General features: G+C 41.9%; 1 protein-coding gene across 1 annotated transcript; it reads left to right on the top strand.

The window, feature by feature from the left end:
* Nucleotides 1–1,152: 1,152 nt before the first annotated feature.
* On the top strand, nt 1,153–24,538 carry LOC126215143 (ELMO domain-containing protein 2). Its single transcript, XM_049941806.1, has 2 exons — nt 1,153–1,737; nt 23,333–24,538. The coding sequence occupies exons 1-2, from the start codon at nt 1,301–1,303 to the stop codon at nt 23,829–23,831; spliced, it is 936 nt and encodes a 311-aa protein (XP_049797763.1). The 5' UTR covers nt 1,153–1,300; the 3' UTR covers nt 23,832–24,538.
* The last annotated feature ends 2,011 nt before the right edge of the window (nt 24,539–26,549 follow it).

Here is a 26,549-nt window from a genome sequence, read left to right on the forward strand (position 1 = left end):
ACAGAAAGGCGAGAAAGGACATCAATCGCGCTTTCTTCTTCCGTCGTTGGTCAAGGCGTCGGTACAATCTGTAAAACTCCTCCCCATAGAGGCGTAATACAACATTGTTAAGGCTTTCGTGGCCGCTTGTTGACAAACTGCCTATTGGGTTCTGTCTCGGGTTCTTCGGCCGACGTTCATCTAATGATTTTACTGACGTTTACTACAAGCCATTAAGAAACTCAACGCCGAAAAGAGTATATTGGCACTGCCTGTCCATAAGGGAATGCGACCGTCGTAATGAAGACAGAAGATCATGAGCAAGAGATCCGAGACATGTGAAGCAATTACATCTGCCGTGCAAGGACCTGTTTAGGCAGTTAATGTACAACAGTTTTTTATGATTTGTGACAATTTGTTGAAGACGTGTATTTTGCAGACCTCTTACTAGTCACTGAGGATATAGGACGCAATTTTAGAAATGGGAGAGTTTTTCCAATCTGGTACATAATACACCAATCTGTACTATATTTTCAAATTCATGATGTTAGCAGTGTCTTAGCGAATCCTCCGTTAACAATACAAAGGTGGTATCCACAATGATTACCCCTGCATAGGCTATTAATATTCTTTTGTGTTAAGAGACTCCTTAAAAATTCAATCTTGGGTATGATATACACAACGGTTTATTGAAAAATAAACATTCTACACTAACGCTGCGTGGCTGGTTCGTGAAGGTCTGTCAACATTTGAATGGAGAATATTATCAAACTCGTTCATTATGTATTGACAGTACTGAGAATACTTTGAAGTCGATCAGTACTGATCGTCTATATTTCTGGTGTTAATAATACATCAATACGCGCTCTTAAACGGTTTGAAAATATTATTGAACCTTAAGGGCCCCTTAAAAAGCATTTTAAGTAGAACACTATGTACATCTGTCCGTTCAAGCATCCCTTTAATAACGATTGGAAACAAGTAAGCGATTATTATGTTTTATTTCAGCGGAATAGGAAACGCAAATATCTCTTTAATTCGTGTTCTCGCAAATACGAAACTACTCCCTTAGATGTCGCAATCGCTTTATCGCTCGTTTCGTATACGCAAGACTCTAGTGACTGGCTCCAATTTACGTGTAAAAACTTTGGTCACGTGGAAAACGGACACAGCTTACGTGTAACAACTTTGGTTACGAGGAAAACAAACTTCCATCGTCGTTTAAAATGACGGCGTTGTAGATGTGTTGGAATGTGAGTCATATAAATTGTGTGTGGGAAAGGGCGGTTTCCGGTAATGTGGAAGCAGTGGCTGAGCGAAGATGTTTCGATCGATGTGGACATACATTTATTGGCTTTTAAGACCGGCAGTTAAGTGGATCCTAAGGAAAACTACGAAGTTGTGTGAGCTTCAAAGGATATGTTACGGAGAAAAGCCTGGGGCTCCACGCGCCCATGGTGTGGAATTCTCCTTACGCTACTCACGAAATCAGTCTATTAGGAAACTGCTGGATGTACTGGATCGCCAGTGTGACTCTAAACTGTTCATAACGGAGAGAAAAAGTCTTGTTCCCTTCGCCGTTAATACTGTGGCCAGTGCGAAGGAAATCAATCTCCATATTCATAGACAGTTCATAAAATCGTTTAGTACTTGTATAGAACAAATTTGGGGCTATCGGGAACTAATACACCACGTAGAGTCACTGAGGAAGACGTGGTACGACGCATCTAACTTAGATCATGAAAGGAAACTACTAAGGTATGTATGTGCATGAAAATCGCTCAGCAGTTTCCGCCTTATGAGTGGACTGTATTTTACCATCATTTATACATGTAACTGTGCATTTGAGTAATCGGTTTATGTGATAGTTAATCTAGCAACATCAAAGTAAAAGACTGTTAGAATGATTACTCCAAGATTTTACAGGAAATGACGGATACACTTCGTTTGTTAGTAGTCCTTATACTTTTTACCCAAATGAGGAAATTGACTTAACACGAAGGCTGTTGCAAATACGAGAGGAACTACTTCAACTGCATAGACCACTTAACGTGGTCGTGTTGCTGTAGGCCTACACAGTTATCGTTCAGAGAAGTGTATGGTATTGTTTAAAACCGATTCAGTGACGTTTTATTATGAGGGGCCTTTGTAAGTAACATTATAAATTGTCTGCTCCCTGTAATTATCTGGTTGACACATTTCTTTTAGGTTTCACCTGTTAAGGTACAGCAATGGAAAAGCCAGATCTTCTTTAACGAAGTTGCTCTTAAAATGTACCATTTCATATGTGTATTGATAGCTCTACCATAGTACCCCAATGTGAAAAGATCTGATGATTTCCATATGTCGGTAGTCATCTATCCATCTGTTACCTCAGCCTTGTGTTATGTCTGCTTGTTTCTGTAAATACATTCTAAGTTCCTTCAGTACTTATGACTGAAAATTTACTTTCCATACTTCAGGGTTCTGAGCCTTTTAGTGTTAAGGTGCCCCTGTGTAACTCTCATGAGTAATGCCTCATACCCAAAAATATTGAATCCTGCTAATACCACCATCTCTTTTATTTATTTATTCGTCCATGGACCACTCAGTACAATAGTATTGGACATGTCAGAAACATGCAGAAATAACACACACACATTCATTAACAAGATATGGTAGGATAAGGTGAAGGTAGGGTGCAGAACATAGTCAAAAAACCGGTTGGTAAAATCCAGTATTGTACAAAATATGTGCTATAACAAGAGCATTATAGTTCTAATCACTTCACAATTGTTGGCTTCACTGACCCTTAACCAAACTATTACCATTCAGCTCTAACTAGGCCTCAAATTAGGCTAAAGACCAGGATGTTGGCAAAACAAAAATTTTGTATTGACATTTGTTGGTTTTGCCAAATCACAGCCAGTCACCTATAAACATAACTTACACCTCACCTCTGGCTATGATGGAAATCAGTTTATTCTGACAACCTACATTCCAGAAACTAACATAAAAGTAAAATAAATACTGTCAATTTTCTGTGCTATCTCTGCCTGCACAAATGACATCACACACCAGGTCATTTCATCGTGGCTTGAAGTGGACTCCTGGTACCTGTTGGTCGTTCAACTGCCCTGATACCCAAACTTAAGGATGCTTTGGCGGGACATTGTCGTCATGCAATTGTCCAAGTCTGAGGGCATGACATGATGGAAGAACAAGCTATAGTAGTCCTTCATAACAATCACCAGGTGATATACAAAACATTGTTCACCACTGTGTCAATCACATTGTGGTTTACTATATTGTGCATAGGCCTATTGTAGATTGGAAGTAACAGGTATTCACATTTGAACCTGTGCTAGAAATCCATTATACAGGCGTCACAAGACATCAGGGTGGGTTTCTTAGCTATCACATCACAGTGTAACAAAATCCATGAACCTAGGCTGGAATAAGTTTTTCTGAATTTAAGGGAGAAACCGCTATCAGAAAACAGACATATTAAAATCTTTATTTGTGCCTAAAGTTTCCTATGTTGATGTGACAGTTACGTTGATTTTCATTCTTAATGTGTGGAACATACTATTTTTCTTGGTATTTGTTAAGAAGAAGGAACAGTAGTGCTCCTTTACGTGGCGGAACTTCATGATCGTAGAGCTCTCCCATGTAAGATGATTTCAGGCAGAATTACTCATAATATTCCAGTATTCATTAACTTCCATATTGCTTCTGCTTTCACAGACGTAGATGCATTAAACACAGTATTATCTGCTAGCTAAAGTTGACAGTGGTTAGAAATTGACAGTATCGATAGATTTACTTCTTCGGATATTGCATCTTCTGTCACTCATGTTGATCAAACTCTTCTTAGAGTGCACTTCTAGTAGTTGGTTTCCACATAAAACTAGCACAATAAATCCTCTAAATCTCACACTAGGATAGTGGGCGCTGTTAGGGATTACCGAAGAATGGGATGCAACCCATTGGCTTTGACCAATGTCGTCAGAAATTACCAGAGATGATGTATTGCACATATCTAACAGCAAAGATGAATGTTGACCTATATATGTCAACTGTAGTATGGGCTATAAATTTTTTATTCACCTTCGAAACTAATAATATCGAGTGAAAATTACGATAGTATTACTAGCGATAGTGAAGAAACCTTCAACAATAAAATTTGTATCCTATACTTCAGTTGGCCTAATAGGTCAATTGAGGTACAGGATGCCATTGTTACATATGTCCAAATGTTGCTACATCTATCATACCCTAGTCTGTGCTAGGTGCCTCCTTCGCCTTTATAATCGACTTTGGGTCGACAATACCTATCCCAGAAGATGGCAGGAAGCTGTTCTGAAACCTGGAGAGGACAAAGATCTCCCCTCCAGCTATTGCCCAATCTCTCTAACGAGTAGCATTTGTAAGGTTTGGAGTGTATCGTAAATTGCTGTTTAGGCTGGTGTCTGGAGTCCCGAAACATTTTAACACCTGCCCACTGCTGTTTCCGAAAGCATCATTCTGCAGTTGACCATCTTGTTGCTCTCTCCGCTTATATTGTGAACAGTTTTCGCAGGAAACGCCAAACGGTAGCTATATTTTTTTATCTGGAGAGGGCATACAATACCAGTTGGAGGACAGGCATCCTCCGCACACTATTCTCTTGGGGCTACCCCTTTTCATCCGTGAATTTGTGACAGGACGCACATTTAAGGTGCGGCTGGACACTACTCCATTCCATACTTCTTCCAGGAAAACAGGGTGCCCCAGGGCTTCATGCTAAGTGTTGTACTGTTTGCCATTGCCATAAATCCAATTATGGATTGCCTCCTTCCCAATGTCTCGGGCTTCCTCTTCATCGATGATTTTGCAATCTACTACAGCTCTCAACGGACCAGATCTTCTTTAACGATGTCTTCAAGGATGTCTCGATCACCTCCACTCGTGAAGCATCTAAATCGGCTTCCCGTTTTCTCCCAGTAAGACTGTCTTGTAAATTTTTGGCGTCCTACAGAGTTTTATCCACCTGCCCTACATCTAGGCCCTGTTGACCTCTTGCTCGCAGTCATCGGTAAATTCTTGGGACTTACGTTTGACAGAAAACTGTGCTGGCCTTCTCATGTTTCATATCTTTTGGCTCACTCTCTGTGATCCCTCAAGACCCTCCCTGTTCTGAGTGGTACCTCATTGGGAGTGGACCGAGTGGTCTCTGAATTGGCTGTCTATTCTTTGGCATCTAGGTTCTGTCCACCACCATGGATTGTGTTTAGCATCTGGAGCTTTTTATACTAGCCCCATGGAGAGCCTTCTGGTCCTCTGCTATCCAGTCGGTGTGCTGTCCTGAGTCGTTACAAGTTAGTCACCTGTCATGCCTACTCATCCGACCCATGTCCTTTTCTTCGACACCTCCTTGGATTTAGAGTATGCAGGCAGCCCTTCCCATCTACTACCACCGGGAGTCCACTTCCATCAAGTGTGGCATTCACTTTCCTTCCCTTTTCCTAAAACTTTCTTGACAATGGGAGTACAATGCCACCTTGGCTTCGCCCCTGGACCTGCCTCTGCCGTCACCTTTGTCAGCTTCCCAAGGATAGTATCTCTCCCCCCTCCCCCCCCCCCCTCATAGTTTATCGTCGGGCATTTGCTACTCTATGCACACAAATGGAGGATGCCAAATTTATTTACACTGACGATGCCAAGACCATCTTTGATGTCTGGAGTGCCTGTATTGTTGCCGACACCCGTATTAGATTTTGGCTTTCCAACCAGTGTTCGGTTTTTACTGTGGAGCTTTATGCTGTTCTCCAGGCTCTCCAATACATCCATCGCCATCAGCAGATACAGTATATTATGTTTTTTTCCCCCCAATGTAGTCTTCTTGTATATTAATGCACTTAATCCAACAATGTTCCAGTGCCTTGATCCCATCTCGACAATGAGTTTCCTCCAGGCCTTCAAAATAGTTGTCAACTCTGGCTATCAGTTCTTTGTTTGAAGTGAATCTTCATCCACCAAGAAAAAAATTTCAGTTTTCAGAAGAGATGGAAGTCTGACGGAGCCATATTAGGTGAATAAGGCAGGTGTGGCAACAATTCATAGCTTAGTTTGTGTAAGTTTGCCATGATGATGGCACATGTGTTTGATGGAAGATGACTTTCTTCCTTGCTAAACCTGGCCTTTTTTGTGTATCTTTTGTTGCAATTTGTCCAGGAGGTTAGCATAGTATCCTCCAGTAATTGTTTGCCCAGTGGGGTGATAATCTACAAACAGAATCCCCTTTGCATCCCAGAACACTGATGCCATGACCTTTCCCGCTGAATCTTGGCCAACCACTGCATGGATCATCATGTAAGCTCTCATGTGTCTCCTTGGCAACAGTTGAATATGAAGGAGCAGAGTCCCCCAGAGTATTCTGGAAATCGGCATGAATGCCCCCTTTTTTTTTCTGGAGAAGAATCAGCATGTTTCCACTGCTTTGACTATTGTTTTGTCGCTGGAGTATAGTAGTGCACCCAAGTTTCATCTGTGGTCACAAACTGGTACAAAAAATCTTGTTTGTTTGTACTAAAATGGGCCATATATTGTTCTGATATGTCCATTCTCATGCATTTTTAATCCAGCGTGAAGAGTCACTGTACCCATCTTGCAGATAATTTTTTCATTTCTAATTCTTCAGTTAAAATGTGGTACACCCTTTCAGATGACATGTGGCAAGTGTGAGCAAGTTCACACACTTTCAATCGGCAATCATCCATGACCATTTTGTGCACTTTTGCAGTGATTTCTGGAGTAGTGACACATCTTGGCCAACCACTGCGTAGATCATCATCTAAGCTCTCGTGACCAAATTTAAATTCACGTGTCTACTTGGCAACAGTTGAATGTGAAGGTGCAGAGTCCCCCAGTGTATTCTGGAAATCAGCATGAATGTCCTTTGCTTTCATACCTTTCTTTACGAAGTACTTAATCCCTGCTCGAGTCTCAATTCTTTTCCATCTTCGCAAATCACTATGCAGAAACAACACCAGTGCCCCCCCCCCCCCACCTCCGCAGCTCTCTTCAAAGAGCACTGATGTGGCACATGTTTACAGGCAACAGTCCAATGAATATCATGATATCATGTGAACAACTCATTGCTCTAGCACTGACCTCTCGTGGTGATTCTGAGAACTTTTCAAACCACTCTCGTATTTGCTCACGTCTCTTCTCAACCTCCACCGGATTCAGGACTGCCTCCACAAGCTCCACTTGGGGGCATCTCTGTGTCATTCCTCTGGATCCCAGGGCATGTTGCTATACGCGGAAATGAGGCAGCCATACAGCGGCAAAGGCTGCTGTCTCTCTTCCTCGGACCACTGTTCGCATGGTTCCCTTTGCTGATCGCAGAGCGTTTTATGTTGTCATCTTGCTCTTTTACGGAACACACATTGGTCTGCACTTCAGGATAATAAATTACAGGACATAAAACCTTTTCTGTGTGTTTGGACCTCTTCCTCTTGGCCTCATCATCAGGAGGAGGTAATTTTAACTAGACTCCAGATTAGGCACTGTCTTTTTAGCTATCGACATCTATTAAGTGGCGATACTCCCCTGCTCTTTGTCCCCACTGCTCTCAATCGTGGACGGTGAGATACCTTTTACTTCAGTGCCCCTATTTTAATCTGCTATGTGCCTGTTTACAGCTGTCGCCTGATGTATCTTCCCTTTTAGCAGATGACGCGCATTCAGCGGATTGCGTCCTTGAGTGTATAAGTGTTACCGAGATGACATTGGTCATTTGAAGCTCTTTTTGGGGAAAACAATCCCCTTTCAATAACACTTTTCTAAGATTTCCTTCCGTTTTTAGTTTCCCTCCTTGAGTTTTGCTCCCATTGCTGCTGATTTAAATTCCTGTTTTTACCATTCACCCCCACAGAATGGGTGCTTGTGACCATAGATTTTTTGCACCCTAAAACTAATCTAAAACATGTGCGCGCGCGTTCGCGCTCACACACACACACACACACACACACACACACACACACACACACACACACTAAATGTCGGAGTGCGGTCCAGGATCACACCTAGGTATTAGATATTTCAGCTATGTACATTTACATACATATTACACAAGCCGCTGTACGGCATATGACGGAGGGTACCTTGTACCACTGCTAGTCATTTATCATCCTGTTATACTTATAAATAGAGCAAGGGAAAACATCTGTATATGTGCCTCCAAACAAGTCCTAATTTCTCTTATCTTCGGTCGTTATGTGAAACATACACTGGCAGCAGTAGAATCGTTCTGCTGTCAGCTTCAGATGGCAGTTCTCTAAATTTTCTCAATAGTGTTCCTCAAAACAAACTGATCTTCCCTCCAGGGATTCCCATTTGAGTTCCCAAAGCATTCTGTAGTACTTACATGTTGATCAAGCCTACTGGTAACAAATCTAGTATCTCGTCTCTGAATTGCTTCTATGGCTTCTATGTCTTCCTTTAATCTGACCTCGTGGGGATCCCAAACACTCAAGCAGTATGGTACTCGAGAGCAGGTTGCACTAGGGTTCTGTAAGGGGTTTTCTTTATAGACGAACCAAATTCTCCAAATTAACGAAAATTGACCATTTGCCTTCCCTAAGCTCATTTAATTTCAAATCTCTTAACAGCACTACATCTAGATCGACGTGACAGTAATTGAGCCGCACAGCACCAATACTGTGCACTAACATTATGGGATTGTTTTCATACTCATCTACACTGACTTAATGTTTTTCTGCATTTAGAACCAGCTGCCATTCGCCACGACAAACAGATATTCTCTCTTAAGTCATCTTGTATTGTCTTACAGTCACTCAGGAATGACAACTTCCCATATACCACAACTATTGTCTCAGACAATTCACTTGAGTCCATTCGTTAAATAATACATACATACGAGGTCTGTCTAAAAGTATCTGACCTTTGATTTTCTCATGCAAAATAGAAACGATAGTGCGGCGCCACTGTACACAGTAAAGGAAGAGACCTTTATACACTTGCTTGAATTTTGCCCCACCTTCCAGCGTGTCTGTTGCTGAGTGAGATGCTACACAACGTGTTCATCAGATTATCGATTCTCTCAAGATAACTGAACGTGTTGAGCAAAGAACTGAATCAAATTTTGTCTAACGCATGGTGATTCTCACAGTGAAACATTTCAGCATGTGTTTGGAGAAGATGCGATGGGTGTAACACAAATTAAGGACTGGTTCAGCCGATTCAAAAATGGCCACACATCAGTGGAGAGTGACCAGCTTTCTGGCAGGACCCAAACTGCTCGAAGTGCAGCTGTTGTTGAGAGGATGCAAAATTTGGCAATGGCAGATTGTCGTTTGACCGTGCGGGAGATTGCCCAAGATCTTGACGTGAGTAAAGATTCTGCACATGCAATTTTGCGTGATGATTTGAACATGTGTCGAGTGGCTGCGAAGTTTGTGCCAAAGTTTTTGTTGCTGGAACAAAAAGACCTCTGTTTTGACGTTGCATTGGACCTTCTGGACATCACCAACACTGATCCTTGGTTTCTGAACACTGTTATTACTGGAGATGAGTCATGGGTGTTCGGGTACGACCCAGAAACAATAAGACAGTTGTCGCAATGGAAGCTTTAGAGTGTCCAAGGCCGAAGAAAGTGCGACAGGTGTGAAGCAAAATCGAGGTGATGCTGACTGTCTTATTTGCTGTCCATCGAATTGTGCATCACGAATATGAACCGCAAGAACAAACGGTGACAAAGGAGTTCTATCAAGATGTTCTCTGGCGACTCCGTGATGCAGTTCGCCACAAAAGACCAGACATATGGACGACAAAAAACTGGCAACTGCATCACAACAATGCCTCCGCACATTAATCCCACTTGATCCAAAATTTTTTCTCCAAACATGGAATTACAGCAGTTTGCCAGCCTCCCTACTCTCCAGACATGGCTCCTTGCGACATCTGGTTGTTTCCAAAATTGAAACACCACTGAAAGGATCAGATTTTGAGAGTAGAGAAGAGATAATGCGGAACACGATGACGGAGCTGAACACCATTCCAAAAGAAGACTTGCAGGGGTGTTTCTGGCAATGGAAGGATCGGTAGGCTAAGTGTCTGCAAACACAAGGGTCCTACCTTGAAGGGGATTAGAGTCCCAACCCCGTCAGGTATTCGAAATATTTGGATACTTTTTAGACAGGCCTCGTATAGGGGATTTCTGAAGTTATGAAAACATGTTGTAAGACATGGTGATCGGTGCCAAACTTGAAAGCCCCCAGGGGATTCGCAGCTCTTTCATGCGTTAGTGTACGGCGCACATGTGCCCCAAGCTATTGAGCACCTTTTTACATCCCAGGCTGCATTCCATTCCTCATGCCCCACCCTTCATGTCCGCACTTCTTCCCCTCTGCCCGCTCTCTCCCTTCTCTCTGTGTCTTTGTATATATCAGCCCAGCTATCCTCCTGGTTTTTTTAGGGTTGGGGTTGGTTGACCTCCTCTTCTCAATTTTGTGTCCATTGTGTGAGCCAACTAGGGAAGGACACCTTATTTAACATCTTTTGCATGTGCTCCTACTGCCTCTTCCATCTTTTCCTCAATGCTGTTGTCCTTTCAACACTATAAAGCCAGCACGGCAGCCAGTCCTTGTGGTGGAGTCATTACGTACCCCTTTGGCTGAGCCTTCTCACCACGTAGGTATCACACTTTTGGTACCTGAGCTGCTACATCTCCATGTATGCCAAGGAGTGGTTGCTTGTCATGCTGGATCATCGGAACTCCTGACAGTGGCCACGTAGCTGTGGCTAGGTGGTGCCCGTGGGGAGAGCCCCTGATCAGAGTGGGTGGTATCATGGTTAGTGTATGAAACACATTTTGCTCCAAAACACTGGCTGTTCTACAGCCATCTCTTTAGTTGGGAATGGACACTTTAATGTTACTTCTTATGACCCTGCAGCCTTCCCGTCCCTGGCTACTCCTTGGGAGGATGACCAGGTGCAGCAACTTGGGTTGAAATGCTTTCTACCTGGTCTCCACCAGGCCTGACGGGGACACTTCCATCACCATCAAGTCATTATTATTTGTGGGAACTGTAGAAGAGAAGTTTGGCAGAGTGGACTCTATGGGTACAACGTGGTAGGATTTGCTTGTCACAATCTCAACAACATCCCGGTGTCTATAACTCCTCATCAGTCTTTGAATATGGTTCAGAGTGTCATTTTTCATAAGGAGCTCACCCTTCAAACTGCTGAGGAACTCTGAGCGAGTTAGGAAAGATGGTACATTCATGTCATTCTGAATGTTCAGAAAGGCTGTAAGGACAGTTGCATCAATACCGAAGCCTTTATTCTGGTATTTTAGAGTATCTTCCAGGGAAGGTAAAGATTATGGTTTATTGGTGTGGCATGAAGTCTAATGTCCCACCACCAGTGAGGTGTTTTCGGTGTTTGCAATGCAGGCACATGTCTTCCTGCTGTACACCAGACCGTTGCTGCAGTGAATGTGGACAGACACTCCGTGAGGGAAGCTCCTGTGTTCCACCACCCATGTGCATTAATTGTCATGAGTGTCACTCTCAACTTCCAAATTGTCTGGTTTATAAGAAAGGAAAGAATATTCAGTAGTACAACCTTTGCCTTTCGCGGGCAAGTGCTGTGAGGACAGGTCGTTAGTTGTGCTTGGGTAGCTCAGTTGGTAGAGCACTTGCTCGCAAAAGGCAAAGGTCTCGAGTCTGAGTCTCGGTCTCGGTCTGGCATACAGTTTTAATGTGCCAGGAAGTTTCATATCAGCGCACACTCTGTTGCAGAGTGAAGATCTCATTCTGGGAACTTCCTTGATTGTTTATCCTACTCTGGGACTTGTCTAAAATATGACTATCTTTCACCCTGTGTCTTCACCGTGCCTCTGTTACCTCCTTTCCCGTTCCTCCATCCTCCTTAACTCGATCCCCCCTCCCCTCCACACTTCTCCTCCTCCCCTGCAGTTCCTGAGACCCCTCCGGATGCCGCTCCCCCTACTCGGCTGGAGAAGTGGGCCCTTCTTTGGCATCTCCCAGTGATGGCAATCCCCTCACAGGACCCATCCCCTCTCCCCAGCATCTCCCAGACCAGAGGCCTGCTGCCGCACATCAGCCGCTGGACCCACAGTTTGTGTTCCTCGAGGTTGCCTGCTCTTCCTCAGTTCCAGATTTCTCTGAAGTGTGCTCTCTCTCTCTCTGGACCCCGCCCTCCTCGATCTACAGAGGATGGGGAGGAGGAGACACCTGGTCCTGGGACGAGGCCCCTCCTGTGCCTCCAGAAGTGCCGACTCTTCGTCACAGCCAGAGTCAGAGCTCTTGTTTATGGATGTCACTTGTCCTTGTTGGTGACAGGTGGTTACCTGGTGGTGTGACCAGCTTTGGCCTGTTTGCCTACCATTTGGTTCCCTGTTCTGTACTTATTCAGTGGAATTGTGTGCACGCTTAGCTGAGTGGCAACATGTTTGCATACCGCGCAGCGGACTCGGGTTTGATATCCGGCCAGGTTGTAGATTTTCTCCTCTTGTGGACTGGATGTCATGTCTCGTCATCGGACACGTAAGTCACTCTGTGTGGCATTGCCTGAAATAAGACTTGCTACTCAGCGTCCAAACTTCCCCGGATGGGGCCTCCCGGCCATCAGTGCCGTGCCGTCATTTCATTTCAGTGGAATTGTAACAGATCCTAGCGTCACCTTCCAGTGATGCAGTTCCTTATTTTCTCAACACCACAGCTTGTATCATTCTATAGTAATTTCATTTTACTAATACTTCGTGTGGTCCGTGCTTTGTCACAATAGTGTCAGCCCTTTGAGGGCTTCCGGAGTGTTTGCACATTGGCCTGTACAGACATTGTTACTACATGCGTCTCACTTTGTACCACATTGCGAGCAATGGTCATCCATATTCACTTGGACTCTGCAGTCACCATTCGCAATCTCTACTACCTCCTGAATGGCCACTTACACCCACTGCCCTAACTGCCCTCCTTTGGCAACTCTCCTCTCCCTTCGTCCTCCTCGGGGATTTTAATGCCCACCACCCACTTTGGGGCAGTCCTTCTTGTAATTGGGGTCTCCTCATAGACCAGTTTCTTGTGGGCCATGACCTGTGCCTTTTTAATGGTGATTCCCTTACACATTTCAGTGCTGCTTATGGCACTTTCTTTGTCACTGATCTCTCCCCCACTTCCCCTCCCCTTCTCCCTTCATTACTATGGTCGCTGCAGGATGACCTATGTGACGGTGACCAGTTCTCTTTGAGATTCTCTCGTTGCCTTTCCGTCTCCTGCAGGCCGGGTTTCACTGCCGTACTATCCGTCACACCACTTGGCCCCGATATACCTCCCAGGTTGTGTTTATCCCCCTCTTTGTCAGGTTGAATTGATGAACTTGTCTGATACTATTATTCACTCTGCTGGCGTTGCTGTCATCTTCTCGACTGGCCCCTTTCACCGCTGGCTGGTCCCATAAATACCTTAAGCGGCACTCATCCTCGAACAGTCTTGTTACTTTTAAACACCTTTGTGCCAAAGCCCGTTACTTAATCAAACGGAGCAAGTGGATGTGTTGTGAATGCTTTGTCTCCTCCCTAGGTTCTTCTGTCCCTTTGTCACGGCCGTGGGCTATTCTCTGCACCGTATGCTGTTGTCAATGGCTGTCTTACATCTCGGGCCTTGTTCTCCCTGGTGGCCTTCGAACATATCCGGCACTTCTAGTGGAACAACTTGCCACCAATTTTGTGACAGCATTGGCATCGGCATTCTATGCAGCCACATTCCTCTTCTGGAAACAACAGGCTGAAGCTTTCTGTTTATGTTTTACCCCCTTGTGCAGAATCCTACAATGAACCTTTCACTGAATGGGGACATCTTCAGATCCTCACCTCTTCCCACAATTCAGTCCCTGGTACCAGTTCCATCCACAGCCATGCTCTGTGACCTTATTTCTCCACAGTGACAATATCTCCTCCAGTTATGTACTTGTATTTGACTCCAAGGTGTTCTACCATCCCAGCAGAGAGGCAGTATTGTGGTTCCCGTCATTAAGCCCAGTAACGAACTGTCATCCCTCGATAGTTACTGGCCAATCGGCCTGACCGACATCCCCTGCAAGTTACTTGAACAAATGGTGGCTTGTTGGCTTTATTGGGTCCTCAAATGTCTCAACCTTTTGTCTCCTTACCGGAGTGGCTTTCGGGGGAGTAATGAATGTCATTTTTACTTCTGGTATTGTAATTGTGTACATCATTGTTCCTTTTGATCTGTAGTGGATTGCTTACAACAAACTTCATGAGAGAATAAATATACTGTGAAGTAGTAACTAGTCAGAATGCCCAACATCTTAGATGTCTAAAAGATGATCATGTGTGTGCACCACGTATTATTCTCTGAGCACGTTTTTTAGCAACAGTCTTTCTTAAAGATGAATAACTGCAGAATATTATTCTGTTTGGCATTACTGAATGAAAGTAAGCGGAATATGTGAACTTACTGATTTCTGTCTCCCCAAGATTTGCAATAATTCTAAGTGCAAATGTGGCTGAACTAAGTTGCTTCAGGAGTTCCAAAATGTGCTTTTTTCAGTTTAAATTCTCATCAATATCAACACCTAAAATTTTTTTTCCACCACATTTATTATTTTCTTACCATGTATTACACTTATCATTGGTGTAGTACCCCTATATGTGCAGAACAGAATATGTTGAGGGTGAAACCGTTTGCACAAAACCAGTCAATGATACTTTTAAGGGGGGATATAACGGAAAATGTAAACATATATTTAAAAATTCATTACAGCCTTATTTATTAATGTACAAATCTAAAATTCTGCACGTGTAAAGCAAAAGAGCTGTATTTTAACGGAAAAATATAATAAAATATGCAGGATTAATATTTTTCCAGAAATTTTAATTTTTTTTGTCTTTTTTTTTTCTAAAAAGCCATAACTCAAATTCTAATTGTGCAATTAATCTGAAAATTTTATTGTAGTGTCCTGAGAAGGCTATGAGACCACTGAGCTACAGTTATTAATTTATTTTACAAATTGAATCATTAACAGAGTTTTTAATTTTGCACATCCAAAATTAACATTTTTTTCTACATACAGTCATCTAAAAATCAAAATGTAATTGCAGGAGCTCGTATTTTTTAGTTCCAGGGAGACAGAAACACGTTGCAAACAGTTCCTGAAAATTTCATAGCATTAACACATGTACGTTTAGAGAAAAGGCTTCTAATAATGTAAAAAATGTAAAACAGAGAAAATGAGGTTCAAAGATTTTCTTCTCATACGTGTAATAAGCCTACCTCAATTTTAAAATCCTCCATACTGATACTCCTCATCCTCCAGGTTTCTCTTCTCTCCTCTTCAAATATGCCTGGCCTGTATTTGCCAGTGGTTAGCACACTGGACTCGCGTTCGGGAGGACGACTGTTCAATCCCGTCTCCAGCCATCCTGATTTAGCTTTTCCGTGATTTCCCTAAATCGTTTCAGGCAAATGCTGGGATGGTTCCTTTGAAAGGGCACGGCCGATTTCCTTCCCAATCCTTCCCTAACCCGAGCTTGCGCCCCGTCTCTAATGACCTGTATTTGCAGATAAGACACTGACTGATCTGTTAGCTTTCTTGACCCTGCTCTTGTCAATGGTATAAAATGCTTTTGTTGTAAACAGACCAGCTCTCTTCAGCGCTTGAATTCTGCAATTATTTCCATTATTGTTACATAAAACTGATCATAGACACCTATTTTGAGTACTTAAAGTCCACAGAAAGTCCTTTTTTGAGCATCTAATCCAAATTAAATTATTGAAGCTTTCATTTGCATTTTGTGTCTGTCCATGAAGACACTTCCTCATTAAATTGGACTTTGCAAGAAACCTGAATGTGGGACTAATTGCATTCGTCATAGGTTCTGGTAATGAGTGTTTATGTGAATACATCTCATTTCTGTTGCTGAACTTACACTAATCGTGTTTTGGACACAGCTTGTGTATTGGTGTTTGGTCAGTGGATAGTTTGTGGAAAAAAATTGCCCACACAGCACGCCTCATTATCTCTAAATTGTGTGTGTTTTTCCTGATAGCTCTGCCATAAAATAATTGAAGAGAATCAATTGTTTTCAGAGTAATTTTGCCTTTTCCTTGTATTGGTTTTTCATCCTCAAGTACTTCACGTTTCTTCTCTTTCAGCTAATGAAGTCTATCACCAAGCCTGTTTTGGATGTGGCCAGCACATTCCAACTTTTTTATTGTTGTTTTCTGTGGATTTTTATCTTTGAATGAAGAGGAGTCCCCATCGAAAAAGTATTTAGTATATGTAACACCATACTGGTCCTCAGATCTGGAGAACATCCTCACAACTGCAGCAGCCTCCATGCCCCCACTTGAGCCACTATAAGTTTTAGAGCATGGTACTTCATGCTTTTCTTGTCACAGTTTCTCACTGTCTTCATTGTTGGACATTTTCCAATTTGCACACTGGTGGCAGTATTTAGACATAATTTCTACATCTAAAACTTTACCTGAATCAATACCAATAACAGATTCAACTCCATACAGAAATGTGTGACGCCTTTTCATCCAGGTCCCATCTACACACACACACACACACACACACACAGACAGACAGACAGACAGACAGACAGACAGAGAGAGAGAGAGAGAGAGAGAGAGAGAGAGAGGTCAGTAACATTTATAGGAGGTTCACTGCCATGCCCCAGGATCTATTTCTTTTTGGTTTATTTCCACCAATTCCTCCACTACTTTCTTCCTACAAACTTTGGCAGTATTGCATACAGTATCAGACATTTCTTTATTTATTTTTTCAAACCTTGCACAAGATGGAGACATGTTCAGAAAACCCACTGTTCAAGGCCTCTCCGAGCATATGCTAACCTAAAATTTCTCTGGTAGGTACCAGTGTCAGATTTTTTTATATTTTTAAAATTTATATATATATATATATATATATATATATATATATATATATATATATATATATATATATATATATATATATATATATATATGCACACACCGGGTGATCAAAAAGTCTGTATAAATTTGAAAACTGAATAAATCGCGGAATAATGTAGATAGAGAGGTACGAATTGACACACATGCTTGGAATGACATGGGGTTTTATTAGAACCAAAAAAATACAGAAGTTCAAAAAATGTGACAGATGGCACTTCATCTGATCAGAATAGCAATAATTAGCACAACAAAGTAAGACAAAGCAAAGATGATGTCCTTTACAGGAAATGATCAATATGTCCACCATCACTCCTCACCAATAGCTGTAGTTGAGGAATAATGTTGTGAACAGCACTGTAAAGCATGTCTGCAGTCATAGTGAGGCATTGGCATCGGATGTTGTCTTCAGCATCCCTAGAGATGTCGGTCGATCATGATAAACTTGCGTCTTCAGGTAACCCCAATAATTGCACGGACTGAGGTCTGGGGACCTGGGAGGCCAAGCATGACGAAAGTGGCGGCTGAGCACACGATCATCACCAAACGACGCGCGCAAGAGATGTTCCACGCATATACCAATATGGGGTGGAGCGCCATCCTACATAAACATCGTAAGTTCCAGCAGGGGATGATGCGATTTTGTAACATATCGGTGTACCTCTCACCCATCATAGTAGCAGCTACAAAACTGGAATCACGCATTTCCTCGAAGGAAAAAAGGGCCGATAACGGTAGATGTGGTAAATCCAACCCATACTGTGACTTTCTCGTCATGCAATGGAGTTTCCACGACAGCTCTAGGATTTTCGGTAGCTCAAATTCTGCAGTTGTGGGTGTTGACAGACACTTGGAGCGTGAAATGAGCTTCACCGGTCCACAACACGTTAATCAACCAATCGTCATCTTCCGCCATCTTTTGAAATGCCCACACCGCAAATGCCCTCCACTTCACTAAATCACCAGGTAACAGTTCATAATGCCGATGGATTTTGTACGGACAGCATCGGAGGGTACGCCTCAGTGCCAACCAAACAGTAGTGTATGGAATGCCGGTGCGACATGCAACTGCACGAGCGCTAACTTCCCAGTGCATAGACGAACCCGCTACAGTCTCCATTTCTTCCTGAACTGTCTCAGCAGCATTACGCCTTGTTGTCGGTCGGCCACTATGGGTTCTATTGTCTAAACAACCCGTGGCTTCGAACTTCGAAATCATTCTCGCCACAGCTCCATTTGTCAACGGACCTTTACCCGTTTGAGTCCCCTTCAAAAAAATGGTTCAATTGGCTCTGAGCACTATGGGGCTTAAGATCTGAGGTCATCAGTCCCCTAGAACTTAGAACTACTTAAACCTCACTAACCTAAGGACATCACACACATCCATGCCCAAGGCAGGATTCGAACCTGCGACCGTAGCAGTCGCGTGGTTCCGGACTGTAGCGCCTAGAACAGCTCGGCCACCCCGGCCAACAAATCCCATTCCTATGGTGATAGGATTGTAACGCTGAACTAGCACATTCCCCATTCTGATAATACAGCTTCACTAACTCGCCTTTTCAGTTAACGTCAACATGCTGCAACTACTGGCGCATCTGATACTCTCTCTCATTACAGCTCCTTTTATACACGATTGTCGTGCGCAGTCAATGAAGTTCTGCTGTCCAGCGCCATCTGTCGGACATTTTGTGAACTTTTTTTTTTCTAATAAAACCCCATGTCATTCCAAGCATGTGTGTCAATTTTTACCTCTCTATATACAGATGATGTGACTTACCGAACGAAAGCGCTGGCAGGTCGATACACACACAAACACACACAAAATTCAAGCTTTCGCAACAAACTGTTGCCTTATCAGGAAAGAGGGAAGGAGAGGGAAAGACGAAAGGATGTGGGTTTTAAGGGAGAGGGTAAGGAGTCATTCCAATCCCGGGAGCGGAAAGACTTACCTTAGGGGGAAAAAAGGACAGGTATACACTCGCTGTCTCTCTCTCTCTCTCTCTCTCTCTCTCTCTCTCTCTCTCTCTCTCTCTCTCGCGCGCGCGCGCACACGTACACATATGCTTGGCAAAAGTAGCCTCTAGTATTTAGCTTTTCAATTATTTCAGTCACTAGGTTCCACAGTAGCGATGACACCGCCTGGTGATTTCGGTCACCAGTTTCTCATTCCTCACAGTAGCTTCTAACTTTTTTGTCATTGTACTGATACTTGAGTGTAGTTTGTCAGTCTGGGACCCTCAGCAGATGGGGTCGATAGAGGAAAGCTAAAGAAGATCACATGTTTTGTTGCAAGTAGAGTTGTAAAACTACCATAGGTTACGTCAAGCCAGTGTAGATGGTGGTAGATTTTCTAATAGCGTTTCCCAGTTGAGACCGTACCTTTGTTACCAGAATGTTAGATGTATTGCATACCTATCAGGTGCTACCTCATTATTATCGCTTAATTTACGTACGTGATCTGTGTTTTCCTAGATTCCCTAGAAACTGGACGAAGTGAACAATCTAGAAACTGAGGAGGATATATTAAGGGCTCCATAACCTAAAAAACATTTTTGTTCTACATACTTATTCTCTTGTTTGTTACGTAAAAATAAACACTATTTATAGAAAAATTGAAATTGTTTGGTTCAGGTTTTATTCATAAATTGTTGAACTGTAGTGTGAAAAACAGGATGTTGTAGCAGAAATAAAGGAAACAACACAGACTTACCGTATAGTGCAAGAAAACACAATTTCCTCAAAAAATAAAACTAAACAAAAATATATCAAACATCCCTTTAGTACTTGGGCACACTTACATAAAATGTTTCTGCTTTTTTATTCCAGTTACTGATCACAAATGAATTCTTTATCGCCTAAAGAATTCATTTGTGATCAGTGACTGGAATAAAAAAGCATTTTACAGTATTGGATCACTGTTTTTGTACACGCGATTATGTCACAGTTGGTGATAAAATGTTTCTGTTATTCACAGACTAACTTACACATTTATCAGTAATAACAGGAAACACTTGCCTTCGACCCTGTTGAAGAATGTTATTTTGAGTACAAAATAACAATAACTACCCATATTTTTATGTTTGTCAATGTAAGCTATACTTGCCTCAAAAGTAATTGCTTCAGTTGCATAAAAGCACAGAAGTTGTGTGATCAACTGATTTTTATTACTTATATTTTTTAGTGATGTAAAATGGACTAATGCTGAATGATATGCAGTTCTAATTATGTGCAAGACAGACAGACAGACAGACAGACAAACAAAAAGCAAAGATAAATGATCGGCTCCCATTTTCTCTCTCTCACGTTCATTTATGTTTCTTTCCCTATCAGTGCTACCAATACTACTTGTAATCCTAGCATTTACATTTTGAATGCAGTTTTGAGGTTAAAAATTTGTTCTTGGAATTACCTATTCAGTCTGAATCCAGCTTGATATTCTGCTGATTTAGGTACCAATTGCTTTTGTGTTCTGTTCAAGAGACAAAGTGATGGCATTCTGACGATCAGGAGGGAGATTCCTCTAGTTGTTTTATGTATTGGATGGGTTAATCATCATCACCATCTTCTTCTTTCGTCTTTGTTTTCTGCATCTGTTATCTGGAGTCTAATTGCTTGAGAATCTTCCTGAATTTCTCAGATCCATCATCATCCTGTCTTCTTTCTCATCACAAGTTGTAGTAAGATCTTGTTTCCTTGCAGCCGCAAGATGTGAAAGAAATTTTTCTTTTTCATTGTGCTTGTTATTGGGCCAATCCCTCATTACACAGATTCATTGGGGAGGATTCTCTGGCTCCTTTAATCTGGTATTTATTTTTTATGAGGGTTCTGATGATTTGTGTTTCAGTTTTGAGGAGCTGATCAATTCTTTGTTGTGGACACATTTGCTCAATACAGTTTTTAACCTTAGACTGTATTGAGTGGAGGTGTGGTGGCATTGTTGACTATTTGCACTCCCGAAGTTTCTTACCTGGAGAGGTGGTCCTTTGTACTCTCCCAAACATTGGCATTATCAAACATTCATACAAGGCATTCTGGCCCGAGTTGCCAGAGTTGGCGTCATTTGTACACGAGTTGCTTGTGTGTGTATGAATGAGGTGCGTTTCTCTTTTGCTGATGAAGTATGTGACTGGGAGTTTTTTTGTAAGTGTCTTTTAATTGTGCATATCTGTAACTTAAGAGTGTCATATGTGTGGTAAGTAGCAATCTGTCTCTTCCTAAATTATTCATACAATGTAGGCATTCATGGCTGGTATTTGTGATATTGCTGATATTTGATTTATTGGCATAAGGCCATGGTCCAATACATAATTGCCTTCTAACTTTTCGCCTTACACTGTTGGAGATTTCATCATAGACTGTGACAACTTGGGAAGTTCAGTTTGTTTTGAGTCTTTAACAGCTTTATCGAGTTGTTAAAACATCCGAAGTATCTGGTAGTGAAAGATGAAACGTTAAGCAGCGAACTGTGCCTTTTATCACAGCCTTATGACTGTAAGTCAATCAGCAATATTATCACACACTGTCAAAAAAATCTTTTATTTTCACAGTATGCTGCCATGGTAATATTATTTGCAGGAAAGACTAATTCACTCGGTTAGCAAAATGTATACATTCACAGTCAGAGTGTGTGCAGATAGCCATGCTACAGACAACCCTAAAACTGGCAGCATTTGAGCTGTCCCTCTGCCGCAGTAGTCACTTAATTCTATATCTGTCATCTTTGCATATGTACAGTGGTCAGTGGTTGAATGTAGGAACTGATTTGTGGTTGGCCTTCTTTTGTACAGTAGTTTTGGAAATATGGTTTGCAATTTGTAACAATGCTCAGCAGCTGTTGCCAGTGGTAACAACTGTCCTCCTGTGTGTTTTGTTTCACATTTGAAGACAGCCCAATTCACCAAAAACCAGTCGTTATAGTTAAATAAAAAAGTCATTAGGCTCTTTCATTTCTAAAATGATTCTCTCCACAATGGAATATTGTGTCTTAAAGGATGTACAAGATGTGATCACAAAGTAATTGGAATTTTTGTTTTTCTTAAAGAGTCTTTATTTATTCATCATCATCTTCGCCCCCTTCAAAGTAAACTCCCTCAGATATAACACACTTGTGTGAGAACTTTTTCCAGTCTTGGAAACACTTCTGGAACTTGCTTTTCACTATGGTGTTCAGCTCCTTCAGCAAGTCTGTTTTTATCTCATCAGGGTGTCAATAGACGTCATTTCAGGGTTCTCGAACAAAGAAAGAAGTCTTAGGGGGCCTCGTCTGCCAAAAATGGTGGCTGAGACAACATAACAGTTTTGTTTTTTGCCAGCAAAATGCAAAGAAGCATTGAGCTGTGAGTGGGAGCATTATTGTGATGCAGTTTCTACGAGCGGTTTCACCACAATTCTGGTCATTTTTCTTGGATTGCTTCACGCAAATGGCACATAAATTCCAGGTAGTATTCCTTGTTGGCCGTATGACAAGAAGGCAGAAACTTGTGATGAGCTGTCCCATTGCAGTTGAAGAAATCAGTGAGAAGAACCTTCACGTGTGGCCGATCTTGTGGAATATTTTTTGGTCTTTGCCCATCAGGCAGTTTCCATTGGGACGGTTGGTCCTTGGTTTCAGTGTCATACTGGTCTACCCTTGCTTTGCCATCTGTTATAACTGTCTTTGGAAGTTCTGGATCATTGTCAACTTCATTCAGCAGATCCTGTGCAATGTCTACACAATGCTGTTCTTGGTCAAAATTCAACAATTTTGGAACAAACTTTGCTGCTACATGTTTAATGCCCAAAACATCAGAAAAAATTGTCTGACATGAGCTAAAGGCTATACTGACACCATCAGCAACCTGTCTGATTGTAATTTTCCAGAACTGTTACCCCCCTCCCACATTGTCATTGGTAATGATATGCTAGGATGGCTAGGGCTGTTGTCATCACCAAAGTCTTCTTGACCCTCTTTGGAAAATTTATACTACTCTCAAACTTTTGTCTTACTTGTGGCAAAGTCGCCAAGGGCCACAGGCAACATTTTGAATGTGGTGCTGCACTTCATTCCATGTTTCAAGCAAAATTTAATGCAAATTCTTTGATCCACTGTTTCCAAAAATAAAAAAAAATTACTGATCACTCAAAAACACGTGTAACCTTTTCGACTGTCAACAGTAAACTAAATATTTAAAACAGCTGAAAATTCAAACATACATCAGGAATCCGTCCACCAATAAGATAAAAAAAAAATTCTGAAAATTGGATGTATAAAGCCTGCAAAATTAAAAAATTCCTGTTAGTTTTTGATCACACCTCGTAATGCATTATAAACACAATTAGCTGAAGTCTGCTGAAAATCTGTGGCCTTTCTGTCCAGTGTTCTTACAGTGTTCTCTCCTTTCCAGGTTGTGGCAGCTACTGATGCCCGACAAACCTTTGGAGTCGCGTGTTACGAAGCAGTGGCAGGGTATCGGTTTCCAGGGGGAAGACCCCAAGACGGACTTCCGCGGCATGGGTCTCCTGGGGCTCGAGAACCTGATATACTTCGCCCAGGAGTACCCCGGGGCCGCGTGCCACGTGCTGTCTCACTCGCACCACCCCCGCTACGGGTACGCCTTCGCCATTGTCGGCATCAACCTGACTAGCATGGCCTACCACATGTTGAAGGACGGCACGGCCAAGACGCACTTCTTCAACGTCGCCCGCGGCTGCCCCGCCATATCTTCCTTCCACCAGTTCTACTGCTTCCTGTTCTACGAGTTCGACAGGTTCTGGATAGAGTCCAAACCTGAGAATGTTATGGACTTCGCACGTATCAAGGAGCGTTTCGAAAGTGCCATCCGCACATCTCTCACTAACCCAAGTACAATTTTCAGGTTGAACATATCAGTAGACAATATATAGTTAGGTTACCTGGAACGGCTAGTGACATTCGCTAGAATTGTTACCTCTGCTTTTGCACGTTTCTTCCCTGTCCTTTCTTGCCAGAAAGTTGTCACCAGGATGCAGAATGTGGCACGGATAGGCTTTCAGATTTGAAGTTCCTCAAAAGAAAATCACAAAGTCTCTTAACAAGAATGAGTTGTAGAGTGTCATATGATGTGATATAATGGTCATCATCTCCACCAAAGTTTTACTTATTATGCAGGCTTGGCTATTTTTTTTCTTTTGACATACCATGTATGATTAACTATTGTTTTTATTTGAATTTTATTGTATCGACTTTGGTTATTGTAAGACTGTAGGATTCCATTTGTGCTTATTTATTTGATTTTGTTTGCACTTTTTAAATATCCTGTTAAGTCTTTACTTTTTCAAGTACGAGACTGTTGCGTTATACAGGTCGCGACAAATAGTATTTCAGTAATTGAGAATGCACCGTGTTAAATGTGTTCATAGAATCTATGAGAATTATTTTCTCTCAGTGTTTAAGATTGCAAAGACCTCTGACAGTGTGGTCAGAGCTAACTTGTGTGTGTTATATTTATTATGTGATATATTTTTGTGGCTGTGGATACTAGAAAAATATTGCCTGTGCATGACTTCGAAAAATTGAATACATGCATTCAGGATGGAAATAATAAATGAATGGAATATTTCTGTGTTCAATAAACAGAAAAGAGATGCTTGTTAATAATTTTTTTTTTCTTCAAGTGTAGTCATTAAGTTGACTATACACCCCTCATAATATTGACGACTTGTGTGGTTAACAACCGTGCAGTTACATGCTCCCCTGTTACTTTATTGTATCGAGATGACTATTCTACTTGAACTTGTCATTCTATGTTACTCAGTAAAAAGCGTATCCTCATCTATTTGGCAGAGCAGTCAATAATGGGCGAGGACTTTTGGACGAGCAGAGTTGGTTGTCTCTGTACGAGTAGGGCTGCTATTGTCCTGACTTATTCAGCCAGTTATAGGAGAATGTGGAATCCTGACAACTCACCAACTTTGTGTTTGTCACATATGCAAAATATTGCCAGATGTGAAAGAAGCAGTAAGTTGGATGAAAACATCCTAGGACCAATTAGGCATTGAACCAAAAACCTTGGCTTCTGAATTGTACTCGTCCACCAGGCAACACCCCTTGTAGCATCAGTGCCGACTTTTGCTCTTCTGTGGCCATTCTAGCTCTGTGGAACATACGGGTAGGCCTGAAATAACACTCTCATCAGAAGCAATTCTATTTCTTAAAATCAAACTATCATATTTGATATGAAAGAAGCTCAGCTTTTACATTCACTGTAATTAAGAGATTTAATTAGTTACATTTTCATACATTTGTGTTTTGGTACTGCCTCGTCCATGTGGCAGTAGCTATACATTTCATAAAAGTCCGAGGAACAATTGTATTTAATTTAACAGTGTTATGTTTTACATTCTCAAAAACTAAAACATAATTAACAACGTGAATTTTTTTGTCATGTAAACTTGTAGAGGCATCCTCTTGAGACCTCTAGATTTTCCAGCTTGCACTGACAGAGCAATATTACCACCGGTGAACAAAAGAGACTTGGTTTATTGAAGTTGAGTTTGTTCAATGGAATAAGAAGAAGAAAAGTTGGGCATTCATCTTTGTCTTTAGGTTCTTGGACATTCAGCTTCTGATTGGCAATTTTCACACACTAAATAAATCTAAAGCAAACCACCATTATATGGTAGAATATGGAGAGCCTTAGCTATACTTGAACTGCAGACCATTTCATATGGCCTCTACTAACTGAATTTCCAAAACTGCACGTAGCTGTTTACTGGTAATTGTTTCTCCAATTAGACCACACACCACTAAGAAAATGAATGTACATGAAATGTACAGTATTATAAAAATAATTTGGAATGGAGCATATGGATGCTCCTTTTTTTTTCTAATATATTTGTACTGAAATATGTATTTCTGTCTTCTTGTGTACCGTCTGTCTTCAAAACCCCCATTTCTGCTGCTTGTAACTATTTTGTCTCTGTTAGAATCATTGTCATTTCTGTTTATTACTGTACAAATACCAATGATAATTGTTAAATATCATTGTAGTCACTTGCATTATGTTCAACAGTTTGTCCTTAAATGTAATTGAATCTTGCTAGCCGGCCGAAGTGGCCGAGCGGTTCGAGGCGCTTCAGTCTGGAACCGTGCGACCGCTACGGTCACAGGTTCGAATCCTGCCTCAGGCATGGATGTGTGTGATGTCCTTAGATTAGTTAGGTTTAAGTAGTTCAAAGTCTAGGGGAGTGATGACCTCAGATGTTAAGTCCCATAGTGCTTAGAGCTATTTGAGCCAAATGGGCAAAATCGCCATGAGCATTGAGGCTACTGCCCAACCGATGCTGCAGGTTGAAGATGTCTGTTTGGTAAAACACCATGTCGTACTGTGTGAAGAAGTCCATTAACTGCCTGTGCACATGCTAGTCCAACAGGAATTGTCGACCATTTGAGACATGTTTTAAGGGACTGAACGTGTGATGATAGCATTGTGAGAGATCAGGACTGTAGGGCAGGTGCTCTAGACTCTCCCACTTGAGTCGATGTAACTTTTGTGATAAAATATTTGTAATATAGGGCCTTGCATTATCAAGAATCAGTAGCATTCGACAGCATGTCCGTCCTGTTGACACACATTTGGTAAT

This window comes from Schistocerca nitens, chromosome 12 (assembly GCF_023898315.1).
Source record: "Schistocerca nitens isolate TAMUIC-IGC-003100 chromosome 12, iqSchNite1.1, whole genome shotgun sequence".
NCBI classification, from domain to species: Eukaryota; Metazoa; Arthropoda; class Insecta; order Orthoptera; family Acrididae; genus Schistocerca; species Schistocerca nitens.